The sequence below is a fragment of the Conger conger genome, chromosome 17 (genome assembly GCF_963514075.1).
Source record: "Conger conger chromosome 17, fConCon1.1, whole genome shotgun sequence".
NCBI classification, from domain to species: Eukaryota; Metazoa; Chordata; class Actinopteri; order Anguilliformes; family Congridae; genus Conger; species Conger conger.
In genome coordinates, this window is record NC_083776.1 from 40,765,560 (window position 1) to 40,777,713 (window position 12,154).

The following is a 12,154-nucleotide window of genomic DNA, read 5'->3' on the forward strand; positions in this document are numbered from 1 at the left end:
ACTTTGTATTTGTCTTCTTCATTTCTGTATTAATTGACTGTTATATTCTAAGAAAATGACCTACCTGCCTGTTAAGGTAGGTAGGTCATTATGAAATTCTTACTTTTAACTTGCGTGATCTCCATGGCTGTAATTCATTGTATACCTTTTTCAGCAATAGTGCTAATATATATGGAGCATATATTGAGTAATGGTGGCATATAAGGGAGAGTCGAGTGTCACGCATGATGAAAACCAAATTCTAAATTCTAGTTTAAAATGGAGTCAGATAACAAAGGTACATTTATTGGGCCTATTGTGGAGATTCCTGGTCAGCCCGGACCAGTAGAGAGCGGAAGGCAGTGTGGTACTACTGTCTTGTGGTACTACTGCGGTGCACTTTGGAGTGGCCCTGTTCTATTTTCTCATATTGGACTCCTTTTTGGTTGAAGGGGTTTGTGCTCATACTCACCCCAGTCTCTGTAGTTTACAGTGTGGGTGCTCCAGTCCAGCAGAGAGTGCTCTCACTCCTGAATCCTGCAGCTCGTTGTCTCTGAGCTCCAGATCTCTCAACTCTGAGTGAGGAGAGCGCAGGACTGAGGCCAGAACATCACAGCAGCCCTCTGTGAGATCACACCATTCCAGCCTGCAGGGAAATCACACACGCAATCACAAATGCATGCATGCACACGCAGACAGACACACACACACACACACACACACACACACACACACACACACTCACTCACTTCAGCTTCAGTCCTCCATCCATCCATCCATCCATCCATTATCTGAACCCGCTTATCCTGATCAGGGTCGCAGGGGGGCTGGAGCCTATCCCAGCATACATTGGGCGAAAGGCAGGAATACACCCTGGACAGGTCGCCAGTCTATCTCAGGGCACACACACCATTCACTCACACCATTCACTCACACACTCATACCTATGGGCAATTTAGACTCTCCAATCAGCCTAATGTGCATGTCTTTGGACTGTGGGAGGAAACCGGAGTACCCGGAGGAAACCCACGCAGACACGGGGAGAACATGCAAACTCCGCACAGAGAGGCCCCGGCCGACGGGGATTCGAACCCAGGACCTCCTTGCTGTGAGGCAGCTTCAGTCCTGTCCACAGTAAATAAATTAGCAGATTTGTTTACTTTAATGTTAAGTTCATGTTTGTACTGATGAGCTGATTTTAACAGCATCCACCTTTCTAGAAACTAATGTTTCCCTGAGGATGTACCAGCCTTTCTTCAACAGGTCACCAGGAGACTGATGCATTAGGACCTATCCAAGTTGTAATTTGGCGTAAAATCAAAGACCAAAAATATATTTTTTATTTTGTTAAAGATAGTCCTCCAGATGACGTTTCACCTATGTTTGTATGGTTTGTAGTTTAATTCTGGGACATTTGTCTTTCCAAAAAATCTCGAGGCTACCATTATGTTATTGTCTCATAGTTTTATTTATTTTTGCCTTATTTATCTTTGTTGGTTTCTTTGACTTTGGGGATCCTCTTTTGTAGGTGTGGATTTTGGTATGGGCGACATGGGCTGCCTGCCAGCCGATAGTCCCCCGGCCACCCCCAAACCCCACACAGGGTAACATGCACTTTCAACATACATCCATATGTTTTATTAAACACTTAACATTGTTCACGAGTCAAGTAACACATTCTCAATGACAATTTTAGGCAACAGCGCTTGAATAATTTAAAAAGTTATTTTGCCAACCCGGAAGTGGCTGACCCATGCTGGGACCCCCTGGTTGGCCAGCCTGTACCCCCGGACACCACAATATCATGGCATCCCTGCAGGGAGTCATTTAGGAAATTTGATGGTACTGTTTACACCGCAGAAGTGCAGTTTCACAATTCTCATTATCCCTTTGCAAACTTTTGTGAATTGAAAAAACAAAATATGTAAGGAATCCCCACATACAGTGAGAGCAATAATTATTTGATCCCTTGCTGATTTTGTACATTTGCCCACTTACAAAGAATGGAACTGTGTAGAATTTATATTATAGGTACATTTTAACACAGAGACAGAATATCACAAAATAATCCACAATAACAACATCATATACATTTTCTAAATTTAATATCATATTTTCACATGAAATAAGTATTTCCAAAAAATTTTGTGATCACATCTACTCAAATGTAATAATTGATTTAGCTCAGAGAAGGGACAGACAACAGAACCCACTTCTAAGAAATGTATCATGGCTCCACAGAGCTGAATATGTCTCCTTCCACTCAAACGTTTGGTGGAGGTACATTAATCACTCCGCACAAGGACAAGCTAAAATAACCACAGACTGCTATGTATGTGCTATAATGCCTCACTCCACTGCTCCCCCTACCTTTCTTTTGGCCCAACCACATTCCCAGAATAAATCATTAGAGCTAGCTTGCTCAGTGGGAAATGCTGCACACTGCACTGCCCCACGCAACACCACACAACCAGGTATGCTGACACCAGGAAAATGGGCCCATGTTGCAATACCTTTTGGAATGGCCACCCCAAACTACCGAGCACCAATCCCCTGTAAAAATGATTGCCAAAATACGACCCAGAACCCTTTTTCCTGTCTGCTTCAAAGGAAGCGGTAGTTTAGATATAGGAACAACTACTCATTGTAATTTAACCTTAAATGTCACCGATGTGCGGGAAATTACTAACACTAATTTAACTGAAGAGACCGATTGAGGAAATGGAACCGCTATTGCACTAGACATGTATTGGCAGTGCGGGGAAAATGCTTGGAACTTCCTGCCAGTTCACTGGGGTGGATGTGTGCCCCTGTCACACCAGTACAGTCAGTTTTAATAGTGCAAGCAAAGCCAGAGGATGTAGGGAAACATAAAATAACACATAAAAGGAAGGAAGACAAACCAATCAGGGAAGATCACATCCAACTTCCCACATGTGCGTTTTCTGTGTGTAGTTAAGGCTGGGTAAGATTACATTACTGGCATTTGGCAGATGCTCTTATCCAGAGCAACATACAGTTCAGTAGACTAAGCAGGAGACAGTCCTCCCCAGGAGCAATGCAGGGTTAAGGGCCTCGCTCAAGGGCCCAACAGCTGTGCAGATCTTATTGTGGCTACACCAGGATTAGAATCTCCGACCATGCGTGTCCCAGTCATTTACCTTAACCACTATGCTACAGGCCGCACCACTGATTATTGACTGTGTATTTGTCTTCTTCATTTCTGTATTAATTGACTGCTGAATTCTAAGATAATGGCCTGTTAAGAAATTCTTACTTTTAACTTGTGTGATCTCCATGGCTCTAATTCATTTTATACCTTTTTCAGCAATAGTGCTAATCCTGGGAGCATACATTGAGTACTGGTGGCATATAAGGGAGAGTGGAGTGTCAGGCATGATTAAATTCTACTTTAAAATGGAGTCAGATAACAAAGGTAAATGTATGGGCCCTATTATGGAGATTCTTGGTCAGCCTGGACCAGTAGAGAGCGGAAGGTAGTGTGGTACTACTGTCTTTGTAACGTTTTTAATTTTTTGTCCGTGTTATGTAGTGTGTGGTGTAATATTATTTGTATTTATTGTATGTTTGGGTGTATTGTACAATATGATAAACATGAAATAAAAATCATGCATTAAAAAAGGAGATGAACTGAATGCTACATAAATATCATTGATTGAAAAATCCATGGTTATATGAAATTAGACTCTTTAAATGTTGTGCTGCCCTGATAACAGATCGGTGCCCCACAGAACTGCAGAAGCACCGACAGCACCATGGAGAGCTGCCATACTACTGCCACAGGGCCTAAGGGATGTCGCTGGAAGACCAATATTATCCCATTGAATTGGCCAGGACCATGGAGCGCTCCTCACACCTCACACAAGTGGCCAGCATTTCCCCCAACAAGCAGGAGCCACAGGTGTGCTGCACTGCTGATCAGCCTGCAGCAGTCTTAAGCAGGAGCAGAGGCTGTTTGGCTTGGACTTCTCAGGAGAGAGGGCTGTTGAGACCCACTAACTGGGCTCAGGGGAAGGGGCTGTGGGCCACCGATTGATATGAAATACTGCTGCTTGAAGATTGGAACTAAACTGTGGAGTCAGGGATTTGCCACCTGGTGGCGGTTGTGTGAAAAGCACTATGGATTATGGTACAAATGACATCTCTGCCTGTTACAGGCCGAAATTAAATGCGGCTGCCCCTACTCTCAGAACCTCCAAATTATATTTTCCCAGCTAGCAGAATTCTTACTGGAGAAGCAACTCGCCAAAATCACTGTAGCTGTCACAAACGGTACTTTACTTCAAAAATACAATGTACTTGAAATTATTAGTTTCATAATAAAAGATTATTTTAGCCCTAAAAGACTTCAAAAGTTGTTTTGGGCTATTGCATTTATTCTTGCTTGGTACAGCATATGAAGTTGCCATAGAAACCAAACCTATCAAGACTCCCTGACAATTTGTTTCATGAAAGATGTTTTTGAGTGAATCTTCAATGTATCCAAAGTTGAGGATGGTGGCACATTTATGACACCCCTTTTCAGTGTAAAAATAAGCGTAAATTAACTTTATTGCATTATTCCTGAGTTATATTGTCATTGCTAATAACCAGATTGTCATTTTTTATATGACTCAGGTCTCTGAGACTTCCACAGACAAAAATGAGTTTACTTTTTTGAGCTATGATGCTTCGAAAATGGCTTCTTGTGAAAAATAAAATTACATTTAAGGCCCAATATCTTTGAAATGAAATAAGAAGAATGTTTTTGACAACAGATTTGAATACTCCCAAGATAGCAAATATGAAATGATTTGGCAGTTTCCTGGTAGAATTATGGCCATTTCATGCAACTCTGTACTTTTAAAGTGATGACCCCCTAAATTTTAGAAGGTTCTTGTACAAAAACGTAAAACGAGTATGAAGCTGAAAACATGATGAATTTTTTTTTTTTTAATTGCAATTACAACAGATGCCGCAGTGTCCTTAATTTGAATTGACATTTGGAATGGTCCTGTTCTATTTTCTCACACTGGACTGCACTTTTTGCTTGAAGGGGTTTGTGCTTGTACTCACCCCAGTCTCTGTAGTTTACAGTGTGGGTCCTCCAGTCCAGCAGAGAGCGCTCTCACTCCTGACTCCTGCAGGCTGTTGAATTGGAGGTCTAGATCACTCAGCTCTGAGTGAGGAGAGCGCAGGACTGAGGCCAGAACATCACAGCAGCCCTCTGTGAGATCACACCGACCCAGCCTGCAGGGAAATCACACACACACACACACACACACACACACACACACACACACACACACACACACACACACACACACACACACACACACACACACACACACACACACACACACACACACACACACACACACACACTTCAGCTTCAGTCCTGTCCACAGTAAATAAATTAGCAGATTTGGTTACTTTAATGTTAAGTTCATGTTTGTACTGATCAGCTGATTTTAACAGCATCCACCTTTCTAGAAACTAATGTTTCCCTGAGGATGTACCAGCCTTTCTTCAACAGGTCACCAGGAGACTGATGCATTAGGACCTATCCAAGTTGTAATTTGGCGTAAAATCAAAGACCAAAAATATATTTTTTATTTTGTTAAAGATAGTCCTCCAGATGACGTTTCACCTATGTTTGTATGGTTTGTAGTTTAATTCTGGGACATTTGTCTTTCCAAAAAATCTCGAGGCTACCATTATGTTATTGTCTCATAGTTTTATTTATTTTTGCCTTATTTATCTTTGTTGGTTTCTTTGACTTTGGGGATCCTCTTTTGCAGGTGTGGATTTTGGTATGGGCGACATGGGCTGCCTGCCAGCCGATAGTCCCCCGGCCACCCCCAAACCCCACACAGGGTAACATGCACTTTCAACATACATCCATATGTTTTATTAAACACTTAACATTGTTCACGAGTCAAGTAACACATTCTCAATGACAATTTTAGGCAACAGCGCTTGAATAATTAAAAAAAGTTATTTTGCCAACCCGGAAGTGGCTGACCCATGCTGGGACCCCCTGGTTGGCCAGCCTGTACCCCCGGACACCACAATATCATGTCATCCCTGCAGGGAGTCATTTAGGAAATTTGATGGTACTGAGTACACCGCAGAAGTGCAGTTTCACAATTCTCATTATCCCTTTGCGAACTTTTGTGAATTGAAAGAACAAAATATGTAAGGAATTCCCACATACAGTGAGAGCAATAATTATTTGATCCCTTGCTGATTTTGTACATTTGCCCACTTACAAAGAATGGAACTGTGTAGAATTTATATTATAGGTACATTTTAACATTGAGAGACAGAATTTCACAAAATAATCCACAATAACAACATCATATACATTTTATTAATTTAATATCATATTTTCATATGAAATAAGTATTTCCAAAAAATGTTGTGATCACATCTACTCAAATGTAATAATTGATTTAGCTCAGAGAAGGGACAGACAACAGAACCCACTTCTAAGAAATGTATCATGGCTCCACAGAGCTGAATATGTCTCCTTCCACTCAAACGTTTGGTGGAGGTACATTAATCACTCCGCACAAGGACAAGCTAAAATAACCACAGGCTGCTATGTATGTGCTATAATGCCTCACTCCATTGCTTCCCCTAACTTTCTTTTCGCCCAACCTCATTCCCAGAATAAATCATTAGAGCTAGCTTGCTCAGTGGGAAATGCTGCACACTGCACTGCCCCACGCAACACCACACAACCAGATATGCTGACACCAGGAAAATGGGCCCATGTTGCAATATCTTTTGGAATGGCCACCCCAAACTACCGAGCACCAATCCCCTGTAAAAATTATTGCCAAAATACGACCTAGAACCCTTTTTCCTGTCTGCTTCAAAGGAAGCGGTAGTTTAGATATAGGAACAACTACTCATTGTAATTTAACCTTAAATCTCACCGATGTGCGGGAAATGACTAACACTAATTTAACTGAAGAGACTGATTGAGGAAATGGAACCGCTATTGCATTAGACATGTATTGGCAGTGCGGGGAAAATGCTTGGAACTTCCTGCCAGTTCACTGGGGTGGACATGTGCCCTTGTCACACCAGTACAGTCAGTTTTAATAGTGCAAGCAAAGCCAGAGGATGTAGGGAAACATAAAATAACACATAAAAGGAAGGAAGACAAACCAATCAGGGAAGATCACATCCAACTTCCCACATGTGCGTTTTCTGTGTTTGTGTGTAGTTAAGACTGGGTAAGATTACATTACATTACTGGCATTTGGCAGATGCTCTTATCCAGAGCAACATACAGTTCAGTAGACTAAGCAGGAGACAGTCCTCCCCAGGAGCAATGCAGGGTTAAGGGCCTCACTCAAGGGCCCAACAGCTGTGCAGATCTTATTGTGGCTACACCAGAATTAGAATCTCCGACCATGCGTGTCCCAGTCATTTACCTTAACCACTATGCTACAGGCCGCACCACTGATTATTGACTGTGTATTTGTCTTCTTCATTTCTGTATTAATTGACTGCTGAATTCTAAGATAATGGCCTGTTAAGAAATTCTTACTTTTAACTTGTATGATCTCCATGGCTCTAATTCATTTTATACCTTTTTCAGCAATAGTGCTAATCCTGGGAGCATACATTGAGTACTGGTGGCATAGTGTGAGAGTGGAGTGTCAGGCATGATTAAATTCTACTTTAAAATGGAGTCAGATAACAAAGGAGAATTTATGGGCCCTATTATGGAGATTCTTGGTCGGCCCAGACCAGTAGAGAAGGGAAGGTAGTGTGGTACTACTGTCTTTGTAACGTTTTTAATTTTTTGTCCGTGTTATGTAGTGTGGTGTAATATTATTTGTATTTATTGTATGTTTGGGTGTATTGTACAATATGATAAACATGAAATAAAAATCATGCATTAAAAAAGGAGATGAACTGAATGCTACATAAATATCATTGATTGAAAAATCCATGGTTATATGAAATTAGACTCTTTAAATGTTGTGCTGCCCTGATAACAGATTGATGCCCCACAGAACTGCAGAAGCACCGACAGCACCATGGAGAGCTGCCATACTACTGCCACGGGGCCTAAGGGATGGTGCTGGAAGACCAATATTATCCCATTGAATTGGTCAGGACCATGGAGCGCTCCTCACACCTCACACAAGTGGCCAGCATTTCCCCCAACAAGCAGGAGCCACAGGTGTGCTGCACTGCTGATCAGCCTGCAGCAGTCTTAAGCAGGAGCAGAGGCTGTTTGGCTTGGACTTCTCAGGAGAGAGGGCTGTTGAGACCCACTAACTGGGCTCAGGGGATGGGGCTGTGGGCCACCGATTGATATGAAATACTGCTGCTTGAAGATTGGAACTAAACTGTGGAGTCAGGGATTTGCCACCTGGTGGCGGTTGTGTGAAAAGCACTATGGATTATGGTACAAATGACATCTCTGCCTGTTACAGGCCGAAATTAAATGCGACTGCCCCTACTCTCAGAACCTCCAAAAAATTTTGTGATCACATCTACTCAAATGTAATAATTGATTTAGCTCAGAGAAGGGACAGACAACAGAACCCACTTCTAAGAAATGTATCATGGCTCACATAGAGGGGATCCAGATGCGAGACTCAGACAGAGGTTTTGTTGTAATAAAGGTCTTTATTACCAGATAACAGGTCAGACAGGCGAGGTTCAAAAGCCAGCAAACAGATGCAGCAGGGATAAGGAAGTTTGTAATAGGCAATGGGTCAGATTTCTAGCAAAGAGATCTATCAATGGTAATCCAACTAGTGGCACCAGTGAGAATTACCTCCCACCATGACAGGACCCCCCTACTAAGGAGCGATCCCAGACGCTCCTTTAGCCCCCCACCTGTGAAACTCACGAATCAGTTCGGGGTCTAAAATGTCCCTAGAGGGAACCCAACAGCGTTCCTCCGGCCCGAAACCTTCCCAATCTATAAGGTATTGTCTCCCTCTGCCTACGCGACGTTCCGCCAGGATGCGACGGACGGTGAAGACCGGGCCCCCGTCAATTAATCGAGGGGGTGGTGGAGGAACTTCCGCAGGTGCCAGTACGCTCGTCGACACGGGCTTGAGACGGGAAACATGGAAGGTAGGGTGGATCCTCATAGAGCGAGGCAACTGGAGGCGCACCGTGACGGGGTTGATCTTCCGAATAATTTTAAAAGGCCCCACGTATCGAGGGGCAAGCTTACGCGACTCGACCCTCAATGGCAGATCGCGTGTGGACAGCCATACCCGCTGCCCCACCCTATAGCAGGGCGCTGCTCGACGACGCCTGTCGGCCAGCCTTTTCTGGTTGGCCGTAGCTCTTAAAAGGGCCACTCGCACTTTCCTCCATGTGGCCCGGCACCGCCGAACAAAGGCCTCAGCAGAGGGCACTGCGCCCCCTCTCTCTAGCTCCGGGAACAGAGGCGGGGGATAGCCAAATTGTACCTCAAACGGTGAGAGACCTGTGGACACATTTAGTAACGTATTGTGGGCGTACTCCGCCCACGTGAGCTGGCGGCTCCATGACGTGGGGTTGTCCATAGCCAGACACCGGAGCGTGTTCTCGAGAGTTTGGTTAGTGCGTTCTGTCTGTCCGTTGGTCTCTGGGTGGAAGCCAGACGAAAGGCTCACCGAGGCCCCCAACAGAGAGCAGAACGCACGCCAGAACCGGGAAGCGAACTGGGGTCCGCGATCAGAAACCACGTCCTGTGGGAGACCGTGAAGTCTAAACACATGATCTACCACCAACCTAGCGGTCTCCCCTGCCGATGGTAATCTTGGCAGTGCCACAAAATGAGCCGCCTTGGAAAAACGGTCCACCACCACTAGAATGACCGTTTTACCGTCCGATGGTGGCAACCCCGTGATAAAGTCTAGTGCGATGTGACTCCATGGGCGCTTCGGGATGGGTAACGGACGTAGCCACCCTGATGGTGGTCGGTGGGAGCCCTTGCTGCGTGCGCAAACTGGACACGCGGCTACGAATTCCCGGACATCCTTTTCCATCCCGGGCCACCAGAACCGTCGAGACACCAAATCTTTGGTGCGGTGGACCCCGGGATGCCCCGCCAGCCGTGAGGCATGTCCCCATTGTAGTACTTGGGAACGGACCCCCGCAGGCACAAAAAGGCTACTAGGTGGACCCCCCCCTGGACCCGGATCTTGGCGCAGTGCTCTCCGCACTGCCGACTCCACCCTCCAAACCACAGGCGCCACAATTTGAGCCCCGGACAGAATGGGTTCAGGCTCGTGCTCCCTATCCGCCTTGTCAAAAACCCGTGAGAGGGCATCTGGCTTGGTGTTCTTGGACCCGGGGCGGTACGTCACAGTAAAAGAAAAACGCGCAAAAAACAGCGCCCAGCGGGCCTGGCGCGAGTTGCGAGTCTTAGCCGATTGAATATACTCCAAGTTTTTATGGTCCGTCCACACTGTGAACGGATGCTCCGCCCCCTCCAGCCAATGCCGCCACTCCTCCAAAGCTAGTTTGACCGCTAGCAGCTCCCTGTCTCCCACATCGTAGTTTCTCTCGGGTTGGGACAGCGACCGCGAGAAAAACGCACAAGGGTGCACCTTTTGGTCTTGGGGGGACCGTTGAGACAAAATAGCCCCTACCCCCAGCTCAGAGGCGTCAACCTCTACAATGAATGGTAGGGAGGGATTCGGAGTTATTAAAATAGGTTCCGAACAGAACCTATTCTTTAACTCAATGAACGCAGCTTCCGCACGAGCTGTCCATACAAAACGCGTCGGGCCCTTCTTTGTGAGCGCGGTAATGGGTGCGACTACGGTGCTAAAATTACGGATAAAACGACGGTAAAAATTGGCGAAGCCTAGGAACCTCTGCACCTGCTTAACCGATTCCGGGGTAGGCCAATTCTTTACCGCAGAGATTTTATTCGGGTCCATCTCGGTTTTCCCCGCAGATACAATGAACCCCAGGAAAGATACCGAATTAGCGTGAAACACGCACTTTTCAGCCTTCACAAAAAGGCGAGCCTCCAAAAGACGCGACAACACTAGTCTCACGTGGCGAATATGCTCAGAGATAGTGGCGGAGAAGATCAGGATATCATCCAGATAGACGAATACAAACCTCTCCAGCATTTCTCTGAGCACATCATTTACTAACGCCTGAAACACTGCGGGGGCGTTGGTAAGACCGAATGGCATGACGCGATACTCATAATGGCCAGAGTGTGTGTTAAACGCGGTCTTCCATTCGTCGCCCTCTCGTATGCGAACCAAATTGTACGCGTTACGGAGATCTAATTTTGTGAACACCGATGCCGCCTGCAGGCGCTCAAACGCAGAGTTCATCAGCGGTAAGGGATATCTATTCTTGACTGTGATCGCGTTTAGTCCCCGGTAATCAATACATGGCCTAAGACTGCCATCCTTCTTTTTAACAAAAAAAAATCCCGCTCCCGCTGGTGACGATGATGGTCTGATAAAACCATTCGCTAAGGCTTCGCGAATGTATTCTTTCATTGCCTTGCTCTCAGGCACTGACAAAGAATAGAGTGCGCCCCGGGGTGGGACTGTCCCTGGGTGTAACTCGATCACACAGTCGTATGACCGATGCGGTGGTAGTGTGGTCGCGCGCTGCTTGCTGAATACCTCTGCCAGCTCGCCATATACCCTCGGAACGTTGGTTGGTAGCGGAAATTCGATAGCCCCAACCATACGTTCCTCACCCCCACTACCTGAGGTCTGAAACAAGCTCTCAGTGTCCCAATCAGAGCCCTCACTGCCCTCCCCGTCGTCAGTAAGACGATTCCAATCACACGGAGTCCCACTCCAGACTCCCCTCCTGCTCCTCCTCCCCCTCAGGTACCCTGACACTAGGATTATGGGGCTCCCTAGCCTCCTCCTCGTCCAATTCGGACCCTATGTCAGTCTCAATAGGAGGGGTCGAGGAGTTATACACATGATTGGAGTGCTCATCACACTGCGGACCCCACCGGGACACCGGGTTGCTCCCGTTACCCCAGTTTATTTGTGGCTGATGCTTTACCAACCAGACATGTCCTAAAATAATCGGATAAACCGGAGATTCCACCAAATAAAAATATATACGTTCCCGGTGCCCCCCAAACGGGATACGCATAACCACTCGCTCCGTTTTGTGACGAACCACCCCGGAACCCAATGGGCGGCCGTCC

The 12,154-nt window shown here is 45.8% G+C and overlaps 1 protein-coding gene across 1 annotated transcript in view; it reads right to left on the reverse strand.

The window, feature by feature from the left end:
• Positions 1 to 447: 447 nt before the first annotated feature.
• LOC133116333 (NACHT, LRR and PYD domains-containing protein 12-like) overlaps positions 448 to 12,154 on the reverse strand; it is a 47,284-nt gene continuing 35,577 nt past the window's right edge. Inside the window, exons 7-8 of the mRNA XM_061225772.1 lie at positions 5,056 to 5,229; positions 448 to 625 (exon numbers count right to left, since the gene is read on the reverse strand). Of these exons, the coding sequence (XP_061081756.1) occupies positions 448 to 625; positions 5,056 to 5,229 (352 nt within the window). The remainder of the gene's footprint in view (positions 626 to 5,055; positions 5,230 to 12,154) is intronic.